At 43.8% G+C, this 26,894-nt stretch overlaps 1 protein-coding gene across 1 annotated transcript in view; it reads right to left on the minus strand.

The window, feature by feature from the left end:
• Positions 1-269: 269 nt before the first annotated feature.
• LOC128398410 (macrophage mannose receptor 1-like) overlaps positions 270-26,894 on the minus strand; it is a 54,225-nt gene continuing 27,600 nt past the window's right edge. The window contains exons 16-30 of the mRNA XM_053359443.1: positions 26,751-26,792; positions 26,214-26,377; positions 25,378-25,445; positions 23,750-23,850; positions 23,439-23,581; positions 21,172-21,286; positions 19,947-20,104; positions 19,176-19,278; positions 18,075-18,304; positions 11,058-11,223; positions 9,016-9,165; positions 5,427-5,543; positions 3,938-4,105; positions 2,041-2,082; positions 270-813 (exon numbers count right to left, since the gene is read on the minus strand). Of these exons, the coding sequence (XP_053215418.1) occupies positions 563-813; positions 2,041-2,082; positions 3,938-4,105; positions 5,427-5,543; positions 9,016-9,165; positions 11,058-11,223; positions 18,075-18,304; positions 19,176-19,278; positions 19,947-20,104; positions 21,172-21,286; positions 23,439-23,581; positions 23,750-23,850; positions 25,378-25,445; positions 26,214-26,377; positions 26,751-26,792 (2,018 nt within the window). The 3' untranslated portion in view covers positions 270-562. The remainder of the gene's footprint in view (positions 814-2,040; positions 2,083-3,937; positions 4,106-5,426; positions 5,544-9,015; positions 9,166-11,057; positions 11,224-18,074; positions 18,305-19,175; positions 19,279-19,946; positions 20,105-21,171; positions 21,287-23,438; positions 23,582-23,749; positions 23,851-25,377; positions 25,446-26,213; positions 26,378-26,750; positions 26,793-26,894) is intronic.

The raw sequence follows: 26,894 nt of genomic DNA on the forward strand, positions 1-26,894 counted from the left end.
CCACAGCACCACCAAGAACACTGCTAATGGTAACATACCTCCTGAATGCTGCAAAATCAACCACACACCCGTGAAAGAAATTTCTCCAGCTAGCTGAAACTTTTCAAACCTCCATGCACTGAAAGAATATCCCTTGTGCCATGAGAACACAGGCACTTAGGGTCCATCTGCACTATACATGTAAAGCAGTGCTATACCATTTTAAACAGTCATGACTTCCCCCTATTTGTGAATATGCAGATACACAAATAAGCATAGCCATTTCTCCATTATTATTAATTCAGCATTTATTTGCTCTATCCATCAGCTCAGTCGTCAACTCAGGGCGGCCATTGGGCAAAATACTAGCTTTGCCTATTTTGAATACAAAGCTGCTGAATTGCCAAAAAAACCCAGCGAAACTATTGCTGCTTCTAGCATGCAAATAAAAGTTCTGAATCAGGTGGGATTTGGGCAACTATTTTGTAAAGGAAAGACCGGGTTTGGATAGAATGCTTGTGGATTTCCATATGCGGTGTTGGTGTTGTTTTCCCGAATGAAGGACAGTTTGTATTATCCTGGACTAAATGGCAGCATGCTCATTGCACTCCATGTTCATCACCAGGTCCTTTATGTCGCTCGTTTCAGGGGTGGAGCTGCTATTGAAATAGAGAGAGTTTTCGAAGTTGTCATCTGTGAGGACGAGCCGGCTCCTTTTCTTGTAGAAATAGTAACATGCAATGGCCGCTACCATCACAACCAGGAGAGTCACAACAATCGCAGCGGTAACTTTCCTACTGGAAGGCGCAGGAGTGTCATCTGTCTTTCTCGGTTCTGTAATTAATGCACAGCAGTTACAACAACAGAATGTTGGAAATTATTATTACTATTGTATTTTGAACCCGCCCATCTTCCCAGTAGCTCTGTGTGGTATTCAAGGTCCTCCCCTCCCCATGTAACCTTTACAACAACCCTGTCATGTAGGTTACACTGAGACCAAAGACTGAAAGAAAATGCATTTAGTCACACAGCTGCATGGCCTATATGGAGTGCAAGGCTGGAAGAGGGAGACAGAAAAATAAAGCTTCTGATTTAAAAAACTGTGAGTGAAACCTGGATAAGCATATGTCTTGTGAATGCATATATATTGTTCTTTACCATCTGTTCTGCAAGTAAAGCTTTTTAATATTTATACATTTACCTGAACGATGATGTACTTCCTAAAAGGGAGTGGATCTCATAAATATCATTACTCTGTAACACATCATGGCTGAGGAAGCATCTTAACATTGGTTCTCCTCAGTTCTTGTATGGCACAAACACAACCTCCCCCAGCCTGGCATTTGCTCAGTGTTTTGGTCTTCAGCTCTTATCATCCCTGACCTTGACCATGTTGGCTGGGGATGATGGGAGCTGTAGTCAAAAACCTCTGGGCAGCACTAGATTGGGAAAGTCCACTTTAACCACTATGCAGCACTAAGAGACTAAGAGTCACTCAGGCATAGGAATCATTAGGGCAGGGCTGGCTAATCTGTGGCCCTCAAAATGTTGAACTACCATCAACCCCGGTCAGAATGGCTAATGTTTGTTTGTTATCTTGTTTTCTTATTCTTCTGGTAAGTTAGCTCAACAACATTTATAAAGCACAGCTCCCCCACCTCTGCAGTAGGGGATCAATAAGGGAGTCAATTTGGTGTAGGAAACAGTAGGGGACCAAATATTATTTACTTATGTCATTTTCTATCTCCAGAATATAAGGTGGTATAAAGGATCACCATACATTTTTGGCATTTCATTTTTATTTTATTTTTTGAGACAAAAAAACTCAAAACAACAACAACCAACCAATATCAAATGCCAATCTAATTATCGACTGAAAGATATTTAAATTTTAGACAACAAGTAGAAGTGGATGAAGGGAGGCTGAAATGAAAATGTTCTGTTCTGCAGGAAATATATTGGCTTTTTATATAAGATACTCAAAAGATAAATTCCAGCACGGTATATCCTTAATTTCTCATTTTATTTTTTCTTTATTTTGATTTTATTTCAAAACCTTACCTTTATTTTCTGGAACCTTCTCAGTAGACACAATTTCAATAACTAAAAATTGGAAGAGAAAAACCAAATGACCATGTGTCAAAAGCCTTTTTATTGCATATTCTGATTCAACTGAATTATTCAGCAGGGTTTGAAATGATCTTGGGCAATGTTTTGTAAGGGTATGGGAGACTCCCTCTGGATTTAAAGCATTGGTTCAAAGCATTAAAAAATATCATCCAAGTTTGGCATAGTTTATTTCTGGAATCACTCTTAACTTCAGAAATTGCCTGTTAACTCCCACCACTCTCTCTCACCTCAGAAAGCCCCCAACATTTCCACAACCTCCTTTCCCTTCCCTTTAAACTAGTGATGGGGAACCTCTTCTGGCCATTGGGCCAGATCCTTATCTCCATGAACCCGGTGAGCCAAATCGGAGAGATGGTAGAGTTACCCACCTGTCAATCTCCTGGCACTACTGTTTGAGCCTTTGGTTTCCCGGGGTTAAGGGAACAGTGTGGGGCTGTTTGAAGGCGCTTTTGCAAAGTGCCCCATGCTGCTCTTTAAACATTGAAAGACAGAGGTTAAAAGAGCACTACAAGGCTGTCAACCAGCTCCACACTATTCTTTGAACCTTGTTCCAGGAGCGGGTAAGTGCTTTCTACTGAAACTAGAGTTAAAATGGGAGGAAACATTCTCCCATTTCAGCAGCAGTTTCAATGGAAACCATTTTCCTCTCCTGGAGCAAGGTACAACCATCATGATGGGTGGGGGAGCATGACTTGTTCCAGCAAAGAAATGACAGGAAGCTCGCTGCAGACTCCTGGTTGTTCCTTTAATGCCACACCAGTACATACCCCACCACTGATGTAATATATGACAATAGGTGTGGGGTGAGTGGACATGTTTAGGGAAAACGCCTTGTGGGCCAAACTGAGAATGCTGGTAGACCAAGATTGGTCTGTGGTCTGGAGCTTCCTCCTCCTTCCTTAAAACTCTTACATATTGGCTCTACAAACTGGCTGAGCAAGCTATGGGGGCAGTGGGGGCAGCAGCACTAGCCCCTCTGTAAAGATAGGGAAGGAGGAAAGCCCACCCCCTGTTCCCCAAGGAGAAAGGTCCCAGCAGTCCTTGGGAAATGGAATTTCCCCAAGGCCTACTGCAATGGAGATGGCACTCCTTTAGATTGCACTGTGGTCAAGAAAAGACCTCCAGTAAAAGGCAAGAATTGATGCTTTTGAATTATGGTGCTGGAGGAGACTCTTGAGAGTCCCATGGACTGCAAGAAGATCAAACCTATCCATTCTTAAGGAAATCAGCCCTGAGTGCTCATTGGAAGGACAGATCGTGAAGCTGAGGCTCCAATACTTTGGCCACCTCATGAGAAGAGAAGACTCCCTGGAAAAGACCCTGATGTTGGGAAAGATGGAGGGCACAAGGAGAAGGGGACAACAGGACGAGACGGTTGGACAGTGTTCTCAAAGCTACCAGCATGAGTTTGACCAAACTGTGGGAGGCAGTGGAAGACAGGAGTGCCTGGCATGCTCTGGTCCATGGGGTCACGAAGAGTCGGACACTACTAAATGACTAAACAACAACAACAAAAGGCAAATCTCAACCCCAACCAAGCAACCTCTTGATGTACAAGGTCTCTGAGGAAGCTGGACACTTCAGCTTCATTATAGAGTTTCAGGCATGCGGTGAACTCCCCTCACTTTTCCCTGTGGGTGCTTGCCACCTCCACTTGGTTTTTAAGAGATGGCAACTGGGTTGTGGGTGGGGGGCAAGATTGGATTTCATTCAAGATCAAAAAGAATTTGGGCCAAGGCTAAGGTTCACTGGCATCGCTTTTTGCAATGTAATGAATATTCCCCAGGAACTACTAAACAAAGTAAAGTATAATAATTGTATTACATACTTTTAGGTCTTTTGCAAATATACGCCCTGTAGGAACTGCAGTAAAAATTATTCCAAGTCCCAGATGAAGAATACATTTCCACACAGTCTTCATTAGTTTGAGGAGAGGGCTCTCCTTCGTTCCAGTTAACAAAATCCACTACGCTGTTGTCGAGCCATAACCAATTGCCTACAGTTAAGTTAGAAAATGAGAGAAAGAGCACTAGCAGGTCTGCTTCTAGTATATGTTGAACAGGGTTTTCTGAACAAGGATGTGGAATTTTCACTGTGTATAATATATCGGAACTGCTGGGCATGCTCATTGAGAACTTGATTCTTAATGATGTCAATACACTAAAGTAAATGGGTGTGTGATTTTTAATTATGAGACTAAAGCACGGGAGCAGGTGATTTCCTGGCCTTGTACATATCTGTGCCTGGAGGACATCATGCATGATGCAGTGCTTGGGCTGGCCACCAGATTTTGCAGATTTTTATATCACTGTGGCAAATTCAGCTGCTCCCCCCACCCCCAATCACTTTGGAGCCTCTTCCTACAGAATTCCTCAGCAGACAACTAAGCAAATATAAAATGAAATTGTGCACAATATTGATTTGCTTTTTCTCTCAGCTGAGTTACTTGCCAGTAAAGATGTTGGGACAAGATGGTCATGATCTCATTGGTATAGGGTAGGGGTGGGGAACATTTTTGGCTCAGCGGGTGAGATTATCTTTTCCATATCTTGCACAGTAAGCCATCCACCTGCCAATCACCTGATGTCACAATCACGTTAGGTGATCTTTTCAAAGCATTATTTTGTGCAGCACTTTGAAAGCGGCTCCAGAAGATCAGCTGATGGTATAGCCCTTTCCAGGATGTCTGTACACATCCTTTCAGCTGAGCCAGATTTTTACCTGCTCCGTATCTGGTGACATATATGGCATCAGGTATAGGGCAGATGGGCGCGCCCTTTCTAAAATGGCCTCATGGGCCAAATGGGGAGGCATATGGAGGCTCATTAGGCCCACAGCCTGGAGGTTCTCCCACCTGGTACAGGCCTTCAGAGAGCCTAGCATAATTGGTGGTACAGTCAATAAAAGACTTATTTAAATTGTAAACCCAAATGTCTACTTGTTCATCTTCCTTAATAACTTTCTATCTGTTTAAATTGTCAGTTAGCTAAGCAGGATATACTTCAGACTTGAATTTTGTAACTGGTTCAGCATTAAAACAGTGCAATTTGTAGAATCTTATTTTTTAAAGAAAAGCTTACATTTTGGGCTGTGACCAGGATGATTGCAAATACCAGGTCATCTACCCTGGTTTCCTCAACTTTCACTTACAAAGGATGATGTGCTGGTGAAAAAGTGGAGTTTTTAAGACGGTAGAGTTAAATTTCTGTCTTTTGAATTTGGCCAGATATGATTAACATTTAGATTATTTAAGTGTATATGATAAAAACATTCACTGATTACAAAAGCATACACTAAAGATTAAACAAAAAATGTACCATGTATATTTCTGAACATTCCTGTCCAAAACGTTCGCACTTTGCTTTCAAGAGGTTCCACATTTTCTGCCAGAAAATGTGATTCAGCTGCATCAACTACTGAAACCAGACCACCACCTGCAAAATATGAGTAAGAATTTAGGTGATTAGAATGGCTAATTTCTAATTCTCATGCTCTGAAGACTAACTCCTGGGTGGGACTGTTACTCGGGCAAAATGAATTTTTGCAATTCAGAACGCTAGATAATATTTTGACATTTAAGGAAAAAATATCATCTCCTTCCCTATGTTTGATACTATTTATTTTTCAAACACTTGCTGACATTAATATGGGTTGACCATGGCAGATTCCACACACGCCACTGAAGTATTTTTGTTAATCCACTCACTGTGTTTTCCATAGAGTTATGTATATTCACAAGGACTTCCGGGTTAGCGCCATCGGCTAATGGCGGATTCCCTCCGAGCTCCGGAGGGAATCGGCTCCGTAGGAGTTGGGTCCTGCCGCGGCGGCGACACGGGGACCCTCAGAAACCACAGGTGCTGAAGCCTGTGGACCTGGGGACTCGGCGGGCACCATTAGCGCCCCCCGACCCGCGAAGGAGCCTTTTTAAAGGCTTCGGAGTGGGGGACAGGGTGAGCAGCGCGGTGCTGAGAGTCTATTGCTTCTCCTGCGGAGTGAAGCCGCGCTGCCATGGCCGGAAAGCGCTGACTTCTTCTTGTGATTTGGACCTAAAAACAACAACCCGTGAGTAGTACGGAATTTGGACTTGTAAAGGAAATTTTTTGAAATTAGGCACGATCGGGGAAGACGTAAACAGGAAGCCAGTCTCCCCGTCCTGTAAACAACCTAAAACAAGGACCTGCTAACTAAGGTCGTGGAACTCTTTCTTTTATTGGGCAAAAGATATTAATTTCACGATTTGGCAATACAAGCATTTGTACCGGAGGATAAGAGTTAATTTCGAGCTGAGGTACCACCCCCCCTCAGACCCGGGAGGGATCCGCAAGAAAGCCTGTTGGAAAGGTACTGAATTTGACAGCTGTCAAACTAGCTGTCAAGACGGAAAAAGGGAACTTTGTTTCTACTGTTTCTGCTGGCTATACCTGTAACAACTTGATTATATTTTGTTGAAAATAAGGAAGAACTGATACAAATTAACTTGACTCTTGGATTTGAACTGTAAGGAACACTAAGTAACCAAAATCCCTCTAGAGGGGGTTTGGGATATTACAACAATGGCTGAAGGAAGGGAAATTCAAGCTAAGCTGGACAGAGTTTTTGGTCTCTTGGGAAAGCTACAAGGCCAAGTGGATGTTATGACTATAAATGTGGAAACTCTGGACTTAACAGTAAACAAATTCATTGAATTTGATAAGGATTTGACCCAGGAAGCCTATGCAGCTGGCCAAGAAGAGAAACTTGAGAGATTTGAGACTGAGGGAAAAGAAGAATATGTTGTTCTGGAAGAAAAGGGAGGAGAAGCTGTAATGTTGTTGGAAAGCCAGAGGTTTGACACGACGGCTACAAAGGAAAACAAGAACTTGATGAAGAAAATCTGGTTTGAATCGGAAACTGAAAAATGGAGGGATCTCCTTATGTGGAGATCTGAAGACCTAAGGTGGAAGATGGAGCTTTGGGGACATTGGGACCTGAAAGGATCAAGAAACAAGATTCAGGCTTCTTTTTTGGGTGTGGAGGTCTGGCTGGAAGAAATGGGGATCATAATGGACTAGAGCTTCTCCGAGATTTGGTGTTTAATATCAAAGACTGTCAGAAAAACCGGCAGAGAGGAATGGAGAGAGAGTTGAGAGCCTCGGACGTGAGGTCTCCAGGCTGATGGTAGATGGACTGATGGACGTTTCAAGGGGATTGAAACCGGGAAAGGGTGGGGGTGGAGTTTGGGAATCCAAAGGGTGTATAATTTAATTTGTTCTGCTTTTATTTTGTTTGGATATCTTTATGAAAATTGGGGAAACCGTGGAAGGGAATTTAGGCCGATTTTAGAAAAAGGTTTAAAGAATAAGCAATGACGCATAAAAATGAAGTCTATAAGGTAAAATTGGGGTTTTTTTAGAAAAAGGAACTAAATATAAAAAGGTTTAAAAATAGGGATAAGAGCTTGTTGAACCAACAATTGGACCTAGAATACAAGAGGGAGAGGTGTGGGGAAGTCAGGGAAATATGTTATAGAAAATAAGGACTGTGAATTGTATGTGCTTTTAATTTTTTTGTTGTTATTGGTGTTCTTGTCTTTGCTTTCTTTTTTCTGTCTTTTTTGGTTTGGTTATTGTATTATGGTGGAAAATTCTAATAAATATCATTTTAAAAAAAATGTATATTCACAAACCGCTTTTTCATATTCTAATCTCTTTTATGCAAGACATACTCTCTTTCACTGAGCTGAGGTTTGCAATACCTCCATCACTTGTCTCTGGGGGAAACTGTTGTAAACATAAGGATGGGAAAGTTGGCAAATTAACCACAAAGCTTTGAAAGATGCCATATATACACTAAAATGTTCACCCAGCACCTGCACAAAGCACTTCAGGTTTTGTTGGGTGTAGTGAAGGGTTAACCTTCTGTGTCTCGTGCTTGAGGGGACGGCCAGGACGTGACGTAAACAGCTTGTTATGCTGTGAACAGAGTGCTTTCGATTTCCACAGATCAGTCGCTGTACTGAGGGAGAAAGGACGCAGAGACGATGCAGCTGGACTCTGATGGCTGTTATGGATTGTAAATACGCTATTTGTTTCCAATAAAGAGATAATAGGATAGAAGTAATGTCTGGACTTATTTACTGCCCTTTCTACACAAAGACGCTGTGCAATTCTGCTAATTGCTTTACGGCGCTTCGAAGCTACACTGCGTAAACAGAAGCTGCAGAGGTCCGCAAGGGAAGCGTGGGTGGGTGCCAAACAATAAAGCAATAAATCTATCCAAGAGGTTTAGAGTCTGCACTCATCATTTTTCAGCTATCCCAACCTTCCTCTGTTGTTTTTCTCCCTACTTATCACTATTGCTGTTTGTTGGGACTCAGCCTTTACAATGGTCTTTGGAATTAAGGAATAGGCCTTAGACAGCTGCTAGAGAACAGTTAGGGCCAGAGGTGCCAGCTTGCGAGGGCAATTGGAGCTGGGGGGGGGACGTCACAAACATGAGCATTGTACCTCCCTCCCTAAACCAGGCAGAAGCTTCCTAGGCTTTGGGAAGGAGATGCCAAGCTTTAATACTCTACTTTACTGGGAACATTTAGGGGACTAGCCTAGTCCCCATAGTCCACTGATTGCTATTAATTCAAGGTTTTTGGATACTCAGGTACATATTTCTCAGGTCAAGATATACCAAGTCCCACCTTAGGTTGAAGTTTCTGTATGTACTAGATCTCTCTCTCCTTCTCTCTCTGATCAACAGAACAAAGCTTTCTAAGATGCTACAGTTTAGTGTATGCTTTGCTACTAATCTTGCATTTTGCATATGCCTTTGCTGCTAAAAGCCAACTCACTCCTAATGGAAAGGGGGAGATTATCGTGTAACTAAACAAGATGTAACGTCTTGCATCTTGCATCTATATGGAAAGGTACTTACCTAATTGTAAACAAGCTAAAGAAGCCTGAGGCCAAGATTTTTTAGATGACGTCTCAAAGTGGTAGCAGTGGCCACGGAAAGGAATCCACGGTGTCTCCAGTGATTCTGGGCACTTTCCAGGTAGTTGAGGTGGCTCAGTAGGTGCCTTCACTATTTGGGGGGGGGGAGCAGCAACTTGTAATTCAATTAACTTTCCACCAGATTTTCTATGCTATGGCACAGATAGGTTTCTTGCATGAGGAACTTAATAGAAAGTCTGCTGGCACAATTGAGACATCCCTATAACAGGTTATCAAAATGCCATTTTTAAATTAAACCGTTCAATGAATTACTAGTAATTCAGTGAACTGGAAAATCCAAAAACAGTGATTCAAAAATAGAGGCAACTAACATTTTATTTCAATATGTATACTCTGTTTGGGATAGTAGACTTAAAGATAGCTGTAAATAGATTCTGAAAAGAGAAATTGGTTACCTGACAAACTCCCTCCCCCCAAAATAAACTAAGGGTACTTCCACACACTGTGTTTTAATGTGGAATTATCACTCTTTGCCTTGTAAAAAGTGAGGAGAGATTGGCATGATATTGAATAGGGGATGTACCTGCTGAAGTGTAGAAAACAATACAGCTTACAGTAAGGTAAAGGTAAAGGACCCCTGGACGGTTAAGTCTAGTCTAAGGCGACTATGGGGTTGCGGCGCTCATCTCGCTTTCAGGCCAAGTGAGCCGGCGTTTGTCCACAGACAGCTTTCCAGGTCATGTGGCCAGCATGACTAAACCGCCTCTGGCACAACAGAACACTTTGATGGAAACCAGAGTGCACAGAAGTGCCATTTACCTTCCTGCCACAGCGGTACCTATTTATCTACTTGCACTGGCATGCTTTCAAACTGCTAGGTTGGCAGGAGCTGGGACAGAGCAACGGGAGCTCACCCCTTCACAGGGATTCAAACCTCCTGATTGGCAAGTCCAAGAGGCTCAGTGGTTTAGACCACAGCGGCACCCACATCCCTACGCACCTTACAGTAGGAGACCAATGACTGGGCAATGCTAAAAACAAAAAAACCCAATCCCAACCCAGTATGGAAACATTCAGAGTAAGAATGGAAAAGTCACTAACTCAGCTCCTTTCCATGTTCTCTTTGAATGAGTCGTGATATTTCCCCCTCTGGCTCATGGTAATGAGCCAAGATATGACAGGCTGCTTTCCACCATGTGACATGAGCAGGAAAGACTGGGCACTCGCTTCCCCTACCCTGTCCAACCACATTCAGCCAACCTTTACCCTTGGTTTGATGTGGGAACTTCCTGGACATTAGACTGATGTTGAACCATGCAGGAATTTTTCCCATACCAGGCCTAGACTGGACCAAGGTTTTATGGAGGTGGTGGGTTCTACCCCACTGAGTGAGGTGGGAGGGCATTATTAATTTGTAAAAGTATTTATATAACACCATTCATAAAAAATTATCAAAGTGGATTACAATGACATATAAGAAGCTTAAAAACATGCATCAGTTAACTATTGTGGAAAGATGTATTCTTAATCTCCTATTTAGGCCTGGCGGAAGAAAAAAGTTTTCAGCAAGTGTTTAAAAGTTGAAACGGAAGGCGCCTGCTGAATCTCTATTGGTGGAGTGTTCCACCATACTGGGCTGATGACACTTAAGGTGCCATTACGTGTTGTTGTCAAATAAGCCTTGCCAATTTAGGGAATGGCATGTGATGCTCCTGCAGATGGATCTCAGTGATCAAGCTGGGATATAAGGGCTCAGGAGGTCCCAAATGGGTAAGTGGGATAATCTTAAGGAATTAGCAGGTAGAAAAATGCTACAAATTGAGTCCTTTGGAAAATGGCGCAAGTTACACAGGGGTGGACCTTTCAAAATGTTTTTGTTTATATAAATGTATTTTGAAACCTCTGTGAAATGCAAAAATCATGCTGTTCATTGCAAAAAGGATAAACTATCTTGCCTGTGTGGCGATGCTTCAACCTGAAAGACAAGTAGTGAATGAGAAGTGTTGCTCTTCATTTGCTTACCGTCAGAGTGTTTACAGAGTGGGAAATAATGTTCATTGCATGATCCTGTCTTCCAGGTTCCATCCAAATCCAGATAAACACAACCAAAATTTTGTTTTGGTTCCCCTGGAGCCCATTTTGTGAACTTCATTTTGAACTTGTCTATCCATGTATATTGTCCATCGGTCTGAAAAAATTAGCACATTAGCAAAATGCATTGAGTATACAGACGCAGACAATGGTGTCAAGAGTCACTGCCATCCGAAGTACAGTCTCTAGGTTTGTTCTGGTTGTACATTCTATATATAGAAGGAGAAGATGAGAGGTCAGAGGACAGGAAATGCAAAGGTACAGGCAGTGATAACGACCTTTTTAACAATGACTGTTCTCAAAAAAATCCCCAGTGACTGATAATATAGAACTCCTGGCATTGGTAAGCCACTTTACACATGTAGTATGATATAAATCCATTGTGTTAATTCATCCCACGACTGATAGCATTGAATATCTTGATGTATTGCAATTCAGTGGAAGATAAAAGATAGTTTGGTGTCAACAAACCCTGTTCTCTGCATGTGATTCTCACTGCATGTGATATTCTGAACAGGGCTTTTGTCCTTGTAGCATAGGACAGAAAAATCTAACTGACTCAGTATATTGGAAAGTGAATTTAATATTAATCTCCTTCACCTAGACATCATTTGGATTGAACTTACTTACTTTGCCAAACCTATATTAAGCATTACAAATATAGGCCATCATAAAACATCCATATGTACATGTGATGGGATGATGAGCTGCTTGTGCGTAAAATCCTAATCCCTCAGAGTTTGGCTAAGTCCCCAAACCTCTGTCTGTGATGGAGCTCCTTAAACATGACTCCATCAATCGCTCGTTGAATCGGACAGTGGGCGTTTACGGAACTTCTTCCAGCATAAAAGCTCCTTAACGGAAACGCGTCTTCTGGACTCTCGGCGTGACAGTTTCCGCCGAGGAGTGGGTGTCCCTACAGGAGGTCCTGAAATCTCCCCGCTGCTCCCGCTTGAAGTGTCTCTGAGCCCTCCCTCCGACTCACTTTCCCTTGGAACTCCACTTCTCCCCCTGCTGGTCCCCTCCTCCGCTGAATGGTCTCTCTCACCCTCCATGAGCCCTTTCACCTCCTTAGTCTCAGATGGCAGTTCCCTGACATCCACCTCCCCTCCAGGGCCCCCTTCACCCCCTTCCCTCCCCTCCTCTGCGGGAGGCGAGGGAGCAAAACCCCTGAAGGAACCTCCCTCATCTTCCGAAGTTTCGAACACTTCCCTCCACCTTTTGCTGTCTCCGGTTTCCAAGTACTCCTCCTCATCGGAGTCTGTTCCTCCTTCCAACTCCGATTCCCTGAATCCCTCCAGTTCCTCCTCATCGTCGGTGGTGCCAAAGTACTCCCTCCGAAACCTTTCTACTGGCTGAGGTTTCCTGGGGAACCTTTGGTGAAACGTTTCGATCAAGATCTCGTCACGGACCTCCTCTGCCTTCACCCAGGTGTTTTCCGACTCCGGTTCCCCTTCCCACGCGACCAAATACTCCACCTGATTACCCTTCCACCTGGAGTCGATGATTTCCGCCACATGGTTGCGGCTTTCCCTTTCTTCTATGGCTGGCCCCCGTGTGGATACCCCTTCACCTTCCCCCCTGTATGGTGACAGTAATGACCTGTGGAATACTGGGTGCAGTTTCATGTGGTTCGGTAACCGGAGTCTGAACGCCACTGGGTTGACCCGCTGGATGACCTCAAATGGTCCCAATCTTTTGGGTCTCAATTTCTTGCAACCCCCCTTGAACGGCAACCCTTGGGTTGATAGCCAGACCCGACTCCCCACCCTAATTGTTTCACCTTCCCTTCTGCTCTTGTCTGCCTGCCTCTTATATTCTTCCTTGGCCCTTTCTAAGTTGAGTTGGAGTTGACGATGGATCGCTTCCATTTCTTCTACAAAAAGTTCCGCGGCCGGAACACTCCATCTTTCCCCTCCTTCCCCTGGAAACGCCCTGGGGTGGCACCCATAATTAGCCAAAAAGGGGCTCATCCCGGTGGACACATTCTCAGCATTATTGTAAGCAAATTCCGCTAGTGCCAACTTTTCGACCCAATCGTTCTCTCTGTCATTGACATAACACCTCAGGTATTGTTGGAGAATACCGTTTGCTCTCTCCGCCTGCCCATTGGTCTCAGGGTGCCTGGCAGTCGAAAAGTTGACCTCTACGTGCAATAAGCTCATAAGTTTCCTCCAGAATCTGGACGTGAACTGTTTCCCTCTGTCGGAAACCACCCTCAAGGGGGCGCCATGCAGTCTGAAAATATGTTCTACAAACAATTTCGCTGTTTCTTCCGCCGTGACTGCATGTGAGCAAGCTACAAAGTGACCCATCTTAGTTAACAGGTCTACTACGACTAGTATGGCGGTTTTCCCCTGGGATTTGGGCAGATCGGTCATAAAATCTATCGACACCGCCTCCCACGGTCGTTCTGGTGTGGGTAACGGTTCTAATAACCCCGCTGGTGCCCGCCTTTCTCCTTTGGCTCTCTGGCATTGGTCACACCTTCTCACATACTCCCGTACATCCTCCCTCACCTTGGGCCACCAAAACTCCCTGGTCACCAACCACATGGTCTTGTGTTGCCCAAAATGCCCCGCTGTGGGATTGTCGTGCAGCTGTTTGAGTACTCTCCCCCTCAATTCCCCTTCGGGTATATATAGCGCCCCTCTGTAATACAATGCCCCGTTTCTTTCTTCAAAACCCCCGGGGTCTTCTCCCTCTCTCCTTAGACCTCTGAGCTTGTCCTGGGCGTACTCATCATTTACCGTTCCCTCTACCAGTTCTCTTTGCCCCACCCAGGCCGCACCACACACCCAGTGGTCCTCTGGGATAATATGTCTCTCTTCCGGCGCTCCCTCCCCCTCCAAATATTCAGGTTTGCGAGAGAGAGCGTCCGCTCTGATGTTTTCTGGACCTGGCACATAGCAAATTTCAAAATGGAATCTGGAGAACTCCTGGGCCCATCTCACTTGTCGTTGGTTGAGCACCCGTGCCGTTCTCCAATACTCTAAATTCTTGTGGTCCGTGCACACTTGCACCTTATGTTGTGCGCCAATTAGTAAGTGTCTCCATCTCCGGAACGCTTCGTGAATGGCGAGTAGTTCTCGGTCATATACCGTGTAGTTCCTCTCGGATTTGTTCAGCTTACGCGAAAAGAAGGCACACGGTCTCCATTCCGACTTATTGCTCCCTGGCTGAAGCAGCACCGCCCCCACCGCCCGGTCTGAGGCATCAGTTTCCACTCTCATGGGTTTTTGTAAATCCACATGCAGGAGCTGTTCTTCCGAAGCGAATGCCCTTTTCAATTCCTCAAAAGCATGCTCCGCCTCCGCCGTCCAAACGAATTTCTTCTTGCTGCTTAGACAGTCCGTGATGGGAGCCGTTAAGTGGGCAAAGTTCTTGATGAATTTACGGTAAAAGTTCCCAAACCCTAAGAACCTTTGCACATCTTTTTTCGTTTTCGGTGTCTTCCATTCCAGCACCGCCTGGACCTTCCCTGGATCCATGGCTAATCCCTTGTCTGATAAGCGGTACCCCAGGAATTCCACCTCCTTGGTGTGGAACTGACACTTCTCCAATTTCACCCACAACTGGTTTGCTTGCAGCTGGCTCAGCACTTCCCTGACATCCTTTACATGCTGCTCCTCATTCTCTGAATATATCAGCACGTCATCGAGGAAGGCCACGCAATTCTTGTAGAGCAAAGGTCCCAGTACGTGGTTCATGAGCGATTGAAAACAGGCGGAGCCTGATTGTAATCCGAATGGCATAACGAGATATTCAAACGCCCCCAAAGGGGTGAACATGGTGGTTTTCCATTCATCCCCCTTCTTTATTCGTATCAGGTTGTATGCTCCTCTCAGGTCCAGTTTCGTGAATATCTTTCCCTTCCTCACCCTGGTCAAAATGTCATCAATCCTGGGCATGGGGAAAGTCACTGGTTCTGACACGGCATTTAGGGCCCGGTAGTCCACGATCAATCTCGGTTTATCCGTGTTTTTTTTGTCCACAAAAAACACTGGGCTCCCCCCCACCGCTCTGGACTCTCTGATGAAGCCCCTCTTCAGGTTTTTATCAATAAACTCCCTTAACTCCTGCATTTCCCTGTCTGACATGGCGTACAGCTTGCCCACGGGGAGCTGGGCCCCAGGGACCAGATTAATTTGGCAGTCAAAATCTCTGTGCGGTGGTAATTTATCTGCTTCCCTTTCACTGAAGACCTTGCTCAGGTCAGCGTATTGTTTGGGCACCTTCCCTTTGTCCGCCACTTCCGTCCCTGCTAGAGAGGCTTTTGCCCCTTCTGGCACCTTTCCCTCTCTGCAGTGTTCCAGACAATGTGCTGACCCAAAGGAGACCACTCTCTGATGCCAGCCCACTAGCGGGTCATGCAACGCTAGCCAGCTCATTCCCAAAATGACTGGAGCCCCTCCCAGGGTGGCTACATTGAACGCTATCCTCTCAGTGTGCCTGGCCACCCTCATAATCATTGGGACGGTTTGTAGGCTGACTTCTCCTCCCAGCAGCTCCCTCCCATCGATCGTGGTGACCTGCAGGGGGTTGCTTAAAGGGAGTGTCTGTATCTGGTGTTCAGCTGCAAACTCCTTGCTCATAAAATTACAGGAGCTGCCTGAGTCCAGCAGCGCCTTAGTCTTTAGTGGGTATCCGTTTGCCAGCTCTAGCAACACCTCTATTACTAGGGCTGGTCTTGGAGGTTCCGGAGTGGGCACTTTTACTGCTCCTTGGCCTGTCTGCAGTGCCCTGACAGAGGCAGACAGGCGTTGGCTTTTACTGGCTCCTGGACTTCCTCCTCCTTCCCCCCAACAGCTCCAGCCATCCCTTGCCATTCCTTTCTTTGCGGGCAGACTCTGGCAAAGTGACCTGGCTGCTGGCAGAGATAACATTTCTTGGCGCTCTTTCCCTCCTTCTTCCTCCCTTCACTGGGATTTGAAACTGCGCGCGCGCGCGCTGTTCCAACTTCCATCGGCTCTCCTGGCGGGAAACTTGGTTCTGGAATCTCTGGAATGCGGAAATCCCTCCAACGCTCTCCTTTCCCCTCCCGCTTCTCCAAGGCTCTTGCCTCCTGGCGTGCTCCAATGGTCAGCGCTGATTTGGTCAGCTGGTCCATAGACTCCGCCCTGGGCGCCCGGGAAAGTTCATCTTTCACCGCCGAAGAAAGCCCCTCTTCAAAGAGCATTTGAATGGGTTCCGCCGAAAGGTCCCACCCCAATCTATGTATCAACATTGTAAACTCAGTCCAGTACTCACGAACCGATCGGCTCCCCTGTTTGCACGCCATCAATTGTCTGCGCACCAGCCCCTGTTCAATCTCGCTGGAAAACATCAAATCCATGGCGCGAAAAAACTTCCTCGCGTCCTTCAGCATGTCACTATTCCCTGCCATCAGGGGTCTGACCCAATCTCTCGCCCCTCCTTCGAGATGGCCAATCACAAACGCCACTCTCGATGCCTCGTCGGGAAAGTCATTAAACTGCAGTTCAAGAGCATACTGCATCTCTGTCCTAAAGGCTTGGTAGTTCCTGGGGTCCCCCCCAAACTTCTGCACCATTCCTGGCATCTTTCTTGCTAGTGTAGCGCCTTTTGCCTTTTCTGCATCCTGCGCCCTCCTTTCTTCTAGCCTCGCCGTTTGCATTGCTAGCTGGAGTTCCAACACTCTGTACCTTTCTTCCAGGCTTGGACCCTCTCCAGCTCCTGCTGCTCCTCCGGCTCCGGCTGGGTTACTCATGATGCCTCTCTGCACAAGCTGCTTTCAGGGACTGTCCGATTGCTGTGATGGGATGATGAGCTGCTTGTGCGTAAAATCCTAATCCCTCAGAGTTTGGCTAAGTCCCCAAACCTCTGTCTGTGATGGAGCTCCTTAAACATGACTCCATCAATCGCTCGTTGAATCGGACAGTGGGCGTTTACGGAACTTCTTCCAGCATAAAAGCTCCTTAACGGAAACGCGTCTTCTGGACTCTCGGCGTGACAGTTTCCGCCGAGGAGTGGGTGTCCCTACAGGAGGTCCTGAAATCTCCCCGCTGCTCCCGCTTGAAGTGTCTCTGAGCCCTCCCTCCGACTCACTTTCCCTTGGAACTCCACTTCTCCCCCTGCTGGTCCCCTCCTCCGCTGAATGGTCTCTCTCACCCTCCATGAGCCCTTTCACCTCCTTAGTCTCAGATGGCAGTTCCCTGACAGTACAATTTCAAAATATATACAAATAAACAGCCATGTAAAAATATGTAACTAATGATTTTCATTGGAGTTTCTTCCTGCTAAATAGTGCCATTCATTACTCGAAGCGATACTATTGATAAAAAGTCAGCTTCCAAGTTAATATCAGACAGATAGAATGTTAGACTATTCAGGAAAGGGGATGGCATGTGTTTGTGTAGCTTGTTGTACAATGGACAGTAGAAAAGAATATGTTCTACTGTGTCCGGCACATTCAAAAAACATCTACAATGTCTATCTTTTCTGGGGATGTTTAAATATCTGTCCTTGACAAAAGCTGAGGGGAAAAGGTTCAGTAGGGCTAACATAAAGGCCCTGTGTTGGACTGGAATTATTAATTTTGAAATATGGGACACTGTTATCTGTTGTGTTTGAATCATAAAACTTGGGGGAGCAAATTTTATTTACAGCTGACTCGTTTTGTTTTTCAATGTCCCTTAATCTGATTTGAATATTACAATACATATATTGCTCACTTGAATTGTACAAGAGTTCCAAGTCAATACCGATACGATTTTGCTATGCAAGAGTTGGAACCATCTGGGTTTATAAGAGTCCTTAAGTTAGAAAGCAGACTTGAAATGTTGGCTGGATTGAACTGAATGTGTATTGTAACCTATTGTCCTATTTTAATTGCATGCTGATTGAATGACCTGAGATAAACAAATAACTAGAAACAAATAGAAGCATCCATCTTAAGGCCCCTTCTAGATAAATATGTGATGTACTTACCACATTAGTATTGAGGCCAATCCACACTGGGCTTTTATACTTCAGCAGCCGCAACCAGAGGAATGAGTGGGTGAAAGGGTCTAAAATGCTAGCAAGGTTAAAGCTTTGTTGTTCACAACTTTTCTGAGCATCTTTCCACGCCAGTTTGCTTTCAAAGAAGAAGTAGGTATTGTTATTGTAACGGATACGATATGCTGTTGTGGGTGTTGGAAGAACAGGAGTTTTGGGGTCTGCAAAAGGGAAAGGAAAATTAAATCCAATGCAGTGTTACTTTAAAGAAAAATATATAAAGGAGAAAAATAAGTTTACAGACATGGGGCACTATCCAACTAACTTTCTCCATCAATGCAGTTTTCCACTCGTGCCACAGAATGCCCCCTTCTCTTCCCCCATGCGGCCTTTAAATCTATTCTGGGGGTTCCACCAACCCTCCAGTGCAAATTTGGGGAGGATGTGAGGTACATGTGGAGAGAGGGGAGGGGACAGAATCGATTGCGCAAATGGAAATGCATGCGCTGACAGAGTAAGTCAGTTGGATGCTGCCCATAAGCTTGTGACGAGATGTAGATTGGATAAGCTAGATAGTCATTGCATGGAGGTAATGGGATGGAATGGAATGCAGTGGACTAGGGTATCATATGCAGAAATGTATGTAACGAAAGGCCACAGCTCAGTGGTAAAGATGACTCAAACACAGAAGGTCCCAGGTTCAGTCCCTGGCATCCCCAGTTAAAAGATCTCAGGTAGCTGAGCACTGCAAGAAAGACCACCACCTGTGTTCTTGAAATAGGATGCCCATAATATTTTTCTGTACGCATATTATACAGTATACTATATCACTGGGCCAGAGGTGCAGAAAATGACAATCGGAACCTCCAAGATCCGAACTCAATGTGGCAAAAAGTGCTCTAAAACTGTTCCATGTGTCCAAAGGCCACTTGCTATCTGGACCACTTTAAAATCATCGAATTGTAGAAATGGAGATTACGCTCTGCAATGCCCTTTACTGAAGCATAGAGGAAACCATGAAAGCTTAATCAGGGCTTGCATGAGATTTTCTTCTAATGTAAGCAGGGGAAACAGATTAGCAGAAGTACCCACCTGTATCTGTCTGGCAAATGTAGCCCTTTTTCTCAGAACAGTGAAAATGTCTCCATTTCCCCGATACTTGAAGAGGCCTGTTTTTCATTGCGACACAATCTTCCTACGAAAGAAGAAGAAGGAGAAACAAATGCTAAAAATAGTAGTGGGATATTCAGAGCATCTTTGATTTCTTCCCGAGCTATATAAATTTAATTGCAGAGAGCCACCAGGAGTAGAGTCGGGACATTTCAGATCTGTACGCTGTTGCCCCTTATGAAACCTCTTATTTATTCCCATGCTCCAGGGTGATTCCACTAACCCAACAATCTATTCATTTTCCTTAATATCATCGGGCTTCTGGGTCAGGCTTGGCTTTGGCTGGCCAGGTGTCAGAATTGCCCTTGCCTTCCTAGCAGCTACCATAGGATCTTGTTTCCCTACCTACTAGATGTCCTCTGCCACAATTCCTTCTTGGAACTCCTGCCTCAAGTTCAAAATACAACTTGCAGACTGTGGTGCGTAGGGCCTGGTTTTATGGCAAAAAGTATCTGAAAAATACTGATTTTCAGTATTATATTTTTCCAATTCAGTATTGCTGGCAATTTTGCTGTTCCTATTAACGATTAACTTACTTTTTGCTCCTTCACATTGCCTCTTTTTTCCTCACGGTATGGTTCTGACTTGAGGCCATGTACAGGAGAAGCTTGTGGGAAAGGAAGTGTTGTGGGGATGGTATGGAGCAGTCTTCCAATTAACATTTGCCATATTGTGCATTCATCAAATACGTACCCTCTCTGCATCATAATTAGATGACGGGAAGCCTTTTGCCCAGTTGGTGTAACTGACTCTGCTTCCATCTGTCCAGAGGTACATCTCTTCTGAATTGATATCATTGAATCCTATCCATGCATCCGTTGGGAAATTGTTCAACTGGGAAGTAAGGAAAGCTAAGGAAGGAAAAGGAAAAGTGGAAGGAAAAGCTGACATCTCCAAAAACTGAGACACTATTCAAAACCAAACAGCCTTGAAAAACACTGAATTTTGGAATGAATGAAAGGAAAGGGGAATGCCTTGAAAATATATTTTTTATTATTATTATTATTATTATTATTATTATTATTATTATTATTAAAATATTATTATTATTATTATTATTATTAAAATATTATTATTATTATTAGAAAACACAGAGGACTATGAGAAATGTTAAAACCACAACTGCAAGTTTTAGATTCTGCTTGAGAGTGCAGAGAGAATTTCAGTGTTTCATAACTTCAAATATTGAGCATTATTACACACTCAGGCATCAATTGTATTCAGATGGTATTTTGAACACAGGCAGACTCAAGCCTACATATTTGGTTTGCACATCTAAAGATGTAAAGCTCCTTCCGCTCCCCACAAAATGGAAAAATTGTGGGAAACCCCACCCTCCCATTTTTTGGTTTTTCAACATTTCAGAAACAAATGGGGGAAGTGTCCTCCCCCCAAACACACCTGGAGAAAATTCATGGTTCCCCCACTCCTTCTCCCCTTCCCAGGTGTCCCCATCCCTACATGAAGAAAAGAGCTTTGGAGTTTCCATTTTTGGCTTGTTGGTATTGTTGCTTTCCACTCCCAGGTCCCTGCAAACAATAGTGTTTACAATGTTTGTATAAACAATATATGCCTCAGGATCTTAAAGCAGGATCAAGCGGTGATTTGGGATCCAAGCTCACAGGCAAAGTATGGTTTGCCATTATGTCTAAATGAAGTTATGGGCAGGTGCCCATGCTGCCAAAAACATTTTTGTAGGCTTTATTGTATCATTGTTGCGTTATACAATTCACATTTTGTTTTGTAATCAATAGAAGATGAGTATCAGTATACAATAATACTATTACAGCCTTTCATTGCATACTGAAAGAGATGGGAGTGCAGACTGATGGCACATTAGTTCCAGAAAATAGAAAACTGAAGTAATATTTTGCAAGTATTACTTGTGCTTGCATCTATAGATGCAAATGTGGAGTACCTTGAACCCTTTCACTCGATATGGTAGCCAGGTTTCCTCGTAAGCCTTTGCAAACTGTTCGTGCAGAATCCCAATTATTTCGGTCTTCATCTGCCAACCCAAATACTTTGTAACACTAAAAAGTTGAAGAGAGAATGATTAAAAAAGAAAGAAATCTGAGTATAATCGAGGTCTAGGTAGGATTGTCATCTTCGAACCCAGAAAACAGACACTGGCCTTTAATTCTCCCTTTACTTTAAAGCTGTGTTTCCTTTTGCACTTGAAATAGGAACATTTTAAAATACTTGCAGTTGCTTTCCTCCTCTACCCCTGAGGCTCAAGCTAGTGAACCAACCACTGCCTGGCACATGAATAGGCCCTCTGTTCACATGCTCCATCCTGCCATTTGTAACTTTCTGGTCTCAGCCAACCATAGTTTGCCATTACTTCCAAATCAGCAAACTGGCCCCAACAAACCTGCATTAGAATAAAACTATGGCTTTCTGTTACATCTGAATTGAGGGTATGTTTACATTACTGCTGGAGAAGTAAGATCTGAAAACATCCAGAAATATTTGTAAGAAGAACCTTCCCAAAACTCAATATGGAATTTGTTTTTTTATTAAACTCTTTATTAAGCAGTTTCTTTGTCAAAATAATTGGTGAAATTAAGTTAATTGTACCACAATTGTGGTTACTTTAAACTATTTGTGATAAGTTATTGAACCTCATATATATAGACTCATCTTAGCTCAAGCATGCAAATACTATGTCAGCTTCAGATATTTAAGAATCCCAGCTTTTTCTCTGCTAGGCTGTTTTCCTGGACACAATTAAGTCAGCAAATTAACCTCTGATTTCTTTTGTACACTGTAGCTATTACAACTCAAACTTTAGACATTGTCAAACGGGTGAAGACGGAAACGACATTTCACAGGTGACATCACTTTCAGTGCAGGATTGTCAATAGCAAGTAGTATCTAAAATTTCATGCAGAGCCAATCTGTTGCCAACCTTGTGCTGTGAAAGGCACAACATTCTCACATGCTTCTCTATTAACACAGAACGTAGGAAGTTGCCTTAAAAGGTAAAGGTAAAGGACCCCGGACAGTTAAGTCCAGTCGCAGATGACTCTTGGGTTGTGGCGCTCATCTCGCTTTACAGGCCAAGGGAGCCGGTGTTTGTCTGCAGACAGTTTTTCCGGGTCATGTGGCCAGCATGACTAAGCCGCTTCTGGCGCAACAGAACACTGAAACCAGAACAGCACATGGAAGTGCCGTTTACCTTCCCACCGGAGCGGTACCTATTTATCTACTTGCACTTTTACACGCTTTCGAACTGCTAGGTTGGCAGGAGCAGGGAACAAGCAACGGGAGCACACCCCTTTGTGGGGATTCAAACCACCAACTTTATGATTAGCAAGCCCAAAAGCCTCAGTGGTTTAGACCACAGCGCCACCCACGTCCCATAGGAAGTTGCCTTATAACAAGTCAAACCACTGGTCTGCCTAGCTCAGTATTGTGGCTGCTGACTGCCAGCGACTCTTCAAGGTTTCAAGGAAGATTCTTTCTCAGTCCAGCCTTGGGAACATTAGGAGTTGAACTTGGGACCTCTTCCACACAAAGCATACCACTGAGCTAAAGCCCTTCCCCGGTAAATTTATATAAATTTATAGAGAGATAAGAGGGGGGAGGGAATTATTAATATTACAGACAAAAGGCCTCTTTTTATTGTGCATTCCAGATGATTTGTGCTCATAATGCTGTAGGGACTGTGACACATGATGCTGCTTTCAAACTTTTGCAGCACTCACACTGCTTTGTTCCAATTAGCACACATCCTATTGAAATCCCATACCCTTTTTCTTTTTTACCACAAATGTCCTGCTTCATTTCTGTCCCACTTCTCTTGTTCTATTGCAACTCCCGGCAACAATAATGTGGTAGCGCTGGGGAAGCACCACAGAAACAACTGAAGCAGAATGAAGCCACCACTCGTGCACAATTATAGTGTCCATAACATGTTGGACCACATACCCACAACACCAATCTGGAGGTGCCCCAAACAAATGATACACAGCGCAGAATGGAAAGTACCAGATAAATGAGATCCGTGCTCATTTTGATCATGACCAGCTGTATGAGCAGAGCTGCATTATGATGGGGGTCTGCCAATACACATTTTGAATATACAAAAAATAAAAACAGACAAAGCCACATGGGACAGTAATGTACATATTTATAGCTGTTTCCCAGTGTTCCTTTGAAACAAGAACATTATAATGGTACCTTGTTTTCAAATGAAAGCCATGATTCTGGACATCCTCCCGGAACAGAAGGGGCTGTAGGAGCAACTGTTGCATTGATTGAACTGTTGTGTCTTTCACATATGAAAGGATTGGGGTGGCCACAGTTTATATCATTCCAAAGTCCTAAACAAGAAAGAATAAGTGATCCGCCATAAAAGTTAAACCGTGCATTGCATTTAGGAATACTGTTCACCCTGTACAAATAAGATGCTTTATTATTTTTCCTGGAAATTTCATGTGCACAATGTGTTGCCACAAAAATAAAATGTCGACAATCGGCAGACTACCCACCTGTCCTTCTGTAAATGACCACACAGTTTTCATCGTTGTTTGCAAAGTTGGGTTCATGCGGTGCCCAGGCTAAATACTGCACGGGGGTTCCGTCCATCCAGCTTAAAGACAAATTATTCGGTTATCTTGATTTGTTTTCAACATGGCTTAAGGTGCAAGGGAAATTCAAGGGTAATCTTTAGGGAGCGGGGAACCAATAGCAGCTTCGCAATAATGACTGCATCTTAAAAATCCAAGCTGTGGCCCTGAGAGCTGAACCAGATATGAAGGAAAAACCCAGTGTTTGATGAAGATTCCTTGTCGAAGAAATATAAAACAGGATTGCGGAGTCCTGTGAAGGATACCCAGGAGTTGGTGTGGGTGTGAATCCCTCCTCTGCCTGCAACCTCTTCCCTATCTGCTTCTATCATAATTTGTATTTCAGTTCCACTAAGCAGCCCAAATATGACCTGGTTTGGAGTTTGAGGGCTGGGTGTCATCAGGACGTGAATTCCATGTTAACTTCCTTTAGTCTGCCCAAGAGTCAGCTTCACTGGATCAGTGGTGGACTTTGGGCTTTAATATTTCAGCGGTGCCTTGTGCAATGCCACAATTCACCCCCCCTCCATTGTTCATCATTTTTGCTGCACCCCCTGCAGCACCCTCTCGGCTTTGCACCGAGTACAAGTGAATGGATCATGCTCCCCTAAATCTGCCTCTGGCTGGAACTAGAATCTTAATTCTAGTATTCTAAAAAGAGAGGGAGAAGGACTTCCCTCTACTTTTTTTCTACATCATTTTATAAACCTTGATCTTGCACCCCCTCAATTCCATGCCCTTTTCAAAACTAGAAAGCCCTGCATGTTATACAGTGGTACCTCGGGTTACATATGCTTCAGGTTACATACGCTTCATGTTACAGACTCCACTAACCAAGAAATAGTGCTTCAGGTTAAGAACTTTGCTTCAGGATGAGAACAGAAATCATGCTCTGGCAGTGCAGCAGGAGACCCCATTAGCTAAAGTGGTGCTTCAGGTTAAGAACAGTTTCAGGTTAAGAACGGACCTCCGGAACAAATTAAGTACTTAACCCGAGGTACCACTGTATCTGTGTTTGCACCATACATTTAAAGCACATTCAAAGCATATACCCCTAAACACAAAACTTTCAGTTTACCACTTACACAGCTACCCTTCCCAGCTACAGTTCCCAGGATGGGAAAGGAGGTTACTTTAAATGCATACAGCATACACATTATATACATCCCCACTAAGTTGCTGCAGCCTTTTTCCAGCTCTGCAATATGTGTGTTACAGAATATACTGTATTGGGCTTGATTCTCTATATAGTACTACAATGGTACCTCGGGTTAAGTACTTAATTCATTCCGGAGGTCCGTTCTTAACTTGAAACTGTTCTTAACCTGAAGCACCACTTTAGCTAATGGGGCCTCCTGCTGCTGCTGCGCTGCCAGAGCATGATTTCTGTTCTCATCCTGAAGCAAAGTTCTTAACCCGAGGTACTATTTCTGGGTTAGTGGAATCTGTAACCTGAAGTGTATGTAACCCGAGGTACCACTGTAAGCATATTTATCTAGTGTTAATAAATTGAGTCACATAATAAGCTCCAATGTTTTCTGTTTACTTACCTGACGTCTTTATCAAGGCTCAGTTTTAAGCCAATGTAGTAAGCGTTGGTCCAGTCGTTTTTTGAGATCTAAAGCATGAAGATGAAAATGCTATGTCTGAGGCAAACATTAAGTTTTTAGACAACAAATGGCCATTGTAAATGTAATCCCTTCAAAAACACATCGAGAATAACTAAAGTCCCTAGCTACCCAGTTAACTGGGCCTTCTGAAACTTATTTAAAACACTGAAAAGAAAAGAAATTTGTTATTCCAGGTCTCCTTCTATTGGATTAAACCCTGTGGAGGCCCCTAGGCAGTCAAAACCTCGGGGGGGGGGGCGGGGACTTGTAAAATATCTCCTAATATGTTTTTGTTTTTTAGAGAGAAATCAAGCAAGCATCTTCACTGTTCTCTTCTCAATGCTTGCTAAAAACATTCTTGTTTAGACAAGCCTACCCAAATACATAGAAAGCTGAGGGAATTTTAATCTGTTTTACGTATTTAAACTTTTGTATGTTTGAAAGTACAGTTGTGAATTTTTCTTGATTTTACTGTTTTATCTTTCATAAACTGCTTTGAGGTTTCTTACAAATCAAGCGGTGCATGAATCTTACATAATAAATAAATACATAAATAAAATAAAATAAAATAAAGATGTTTAATTTAAATGGCAAATTGCTGTTACTCGGGGATAACAACATGAAAGGGAACAAAAGGTATGCCGAATTTCTAAAGCCAAATTTCTAGAGCAAGTGTTTCACGAAATGAAATTTCTGAAAAGGCATAGTCTTTTATAACAAAGAATGCTTACTACTCTGAAGTATTTATTTGAGGAAATAATAAACTAGTGCCTTACATATTTTGTTAAGAATCTTCTTTCAGTGTAGCTTTCAATGACTGCAAGATCTCCAAAGTTCTTCTTGCAAAACTCACGTCCTGTTTCCATAGGAGCAGTGTAAGTGCTGAAATAATACTGCTTGTCTCCATTGATGAGCCATCCATCACTGCTATATTGAAATTCTGCGAGAGAGGTGGTATGGATTAGGGGGCATGCATCGCTGACCACCTCTACCTGGGTCACTTCCTGCATCAGATCTGGGCTTTGAATAAACTTCTTAAAGCAATAGGGCACAGTAGGGTAGAGCAACGAAGGGGTGTGTAAAAATTATCTGAGTAGGTCAGATCCATAGATGCCTGCCCCATCGCGTCTAGTTTTGGACTCTGAGCAACTGATGTGGGAGAAGCTGTGCTTGATAACCTTATTCCTGAAGTGCAGCTCTCAAAGAAATTGGAATCCTCCATCTGCCTGGGTGGGAACGGCAACACTCACTTAGCTTCAATCCCTAGTTATTGACATGACATGATTTCTTCAAAAGAAGCAATGCAAACTTACTTGGTAGAGGTGGTTCTGTTGGTTCAGGCTTTGGTTCTTCTCCTGGGGGGGGAAATGTGATCCACACATGCATTATCCTATTAAAACCAATAATTAAGCAATGCCTCGGGGTGATCAAGGCAGCAGGAGCCCCTGTGCTGGTGG

The sequence above is a fragment of the Podarcis raffonei genome, chromosome 12, assembly GCF_027172205.1.
Source record: "Podarcis raffonei isolate rPodRaf1 chromosome 12, rPodRaf1.pri, whole genome shotgun sequence".
Classification (NCBI taxonomy): Eukaryota; Metazoa; Chordata; class Lepidosauria; order Squamata; family Lacertidae; genus Podarcis; species Podarcis raffonei.